Raw genomic sequence first — 2,257 nt, 5'->3', positions numbered from 1 at the left:
TGGAGAAGGCTTGGAACAGCTCATGATCCAAAGCACACACATCATCTGAGAAACATGGAGCAGTGTGATGCATGAGCGTGCATGGCTTCAGTGGCTCTGGGTTACTGGTGTTCAGTGATGACGAGACAGAAGACAGAAGCAGCCGGATGAACTCTGCAGAAGTGTATAGAGACATACTCTCTGCCCAGATTCAGTCAAATGCAGCAAAGCTGATTGGACGGCGCTTCATAATACAAATGAACGAACTGCAGATTCTCAACAAAATATTAAAAATGAACATTTTATTTATGATTATATTTATTTGTCCAATTACATTTGTATTATACTGTGTATAAAAGTGGTTATAATTCCTAAGCATTTTATGTTATATTTTTTGCTCAACCCCTTGAATAGCTTAAAGTCTGCACTTTCAATTTCATCTTGATTGTTTATTTTTCATTCTGTTCTGGTGGCATACAGAGCTGGAATTATGAAAAATGTATCAGTGTCCAAATATACAGTATATATGGACCCTCATGAGAGACAGGTGATGCACTTGATGAGTCCGGGCAAAGGATTATGGGAAATGGAGTCCTGAGTGAATGGCAAGGTACAGAATGGAGTGCCCTCTAGAGGAGCTCATGGGCACTCCAGCTGGAGATCATGACACATATATTATGTAAACAAAAACTTTTATTTAGGATATGATTAATCGTTTGACAGCACTAATTTATATACATATTATGTAAGTAGTCTGCAGTACTATTATAAAGCTCTCACTGATTTACATTACAAACTACCGGAATTTCATCTTTCTTTTTGGCCATATGAATCAGCATTTGCACCAAATAGCATATTTTGCTCTCAGGGCCTCTGAATAAAACTGAGGTGTTTTCATCTCTAGTATGAGCTTCATATTATCACTGTACCATACTATATGAGCAACAAAAGCCTGATTTATCAAATATGATACCCAGATTTTAAGGTTCAATAAATTGTTCTGTTTAAAAAAAAAGAAGAGATGTTTCTGACTATTATTTCATATGTCAGGATAAACAGGGTTGTAAAACTGTGCTCGTACTTCTGCTTGATGATCTTCTCTAGTTCGGGCAGCTGGTCTTTCAGAGCTGGAATGAGTCTGGAATCTTCACACACTGTCTCATAAAACTCCTGCAACAAACAGCAAAGCTTTGTGAACTGGTTAACTTGAATCAGCTAACACGGCTGAGCGGATCAGAGCTGCTGACCTGGAGGAAGTTGAAAGAGCTGTCCTCCTCCTGCAGGTGGTCTGTGTTGATGGCGGCCCACTGTAAGACCAGACGAATCACCCTGCGCTTGTTATTGAGAGAGTAATCCATCCGCTCCTGTTCACTGCCCTGAGACGGCTGAGCGTGATAGGTGAACGAGCGCTAAGGACTTCAGAGCCACACACGATCTGAGAGTTTAGCGACCTTCTCATTTGTTGAATAAAACAATATTCGTAAAGGACACAGCTATGGCACATTGACCATTTGTACCGAGCTGATGAACTACAGAGACTTCGGTTATATATTTCACCAATCAGTCAGCACAGCTGTAAAGGATATTGGGCCATGAGCAGAGGACACAGCTGACTGTTTGGGACAAAAACACAGTGCATAAGCAAAAAGTCATCCAGAGCAGGATCTACAGAGACAGAGAAAAAGAAAAGTTAGCTAAAGGTGGTTACAATTTGCAACATGAATCATGGTAAAGTGATTTTAAGCTAATTCTGTTAAATGTGATCGACTTCTTCTGCAAATGTATGCACTGTGTAATGTACAGTATATTTTTAGAGTTGCCACTTTTGAATTTTTTTGAAACATTCACACCATTTTTTTTTAACCAGTTTGACTGATTCATTGAAAATACATGATTCAAATGAACAATTTACTCAAATGAAATCAGTAGGTCTTGCAAGCAAGTTTTACAAATGTTGTGCACAAGGGCAATATCTATACTAATTAATTAATAATAATAATAATTTATGCATTTAGCAGACGCTTTTATCCAAAGCGACTTACAGTGCATTCAGGCTATACATTTTTTACCAGTATGTAATGTAACTTTATACTACCCTGCAAAATTATGGGATTGGTCAAATGTTTCATAATTTTGTGATATAATTGTGAAATATTATTGCAATTAAAAATTATGATTTTATATTGTAATATATGTTCAAATGTAACTTATTGCTGTGATCAAAGCTGTGTTTTCAGCATCGTTACTCCAGTCTTCAGTGTCACATCCTTCAAAAATC

The 2,257-nt window shown here is 37.5% G+C and overlaps 1 protein-coding gene across 3 annotated transcripts in view; it reads right to left on the bottom strand.

Annotated features, from left to right (window-relative positions):
- The window catches only part of LOC107742951 (rap guanine nucleotide exchange factor 4-like), a 60,596-nt gene that overhangs the window by 16,789 nt on the left and 41,550 nt on the right, over positions 1 to 2,257 (bottom strand). For all 3 annotated transcript variants that reach the window (XM_016556035.1, XM_016556037.1, XM_016556036.1), the window contains 3 exons: positions 1,566 to 1,644; positions 1,227 to 1,377; positions 1,061 to 1,149 (listed from right to left, as the gene is read on the bottom strand). In XM_016556035.1, coding sequence (XP_016411521.1) covers positions 1,061 to 1,149; positions 1,227 to 1,377; positions 1,566 to 1,644 — 319 coding nt within the window. The remainder of the gene's footprint in view (positions 1 to 1,060; positions 1,150 to 1,226; positions 1,378 to 1,565; positions 1,645 to 2,257) is intronic.

The sequence above is a fragment of the Sinocyclocheilus rhinocerous genome, unplaced genomic scaffold (genome assembly GCF_001515625.1).
Source record: "Sinocyclocheilus rhinocerous isolate Xijiao unplaced genomic scaffold, SAMN03320098_v1.1 scaffold45, whole genome shotgun sequence".
NCBI classification, from domain to species: Eukaryota; Metazoa; Chordata; class Actinopteri; order Cypriniformes; family Cyprinidae; genus Sinocyclocheilus; species Sinocyclocheilus rhinocerous.
Note: the sequence above shows the minus strand (reverse complement) of the source record. Positions and strands in the feature narration are given on the sequence as shown.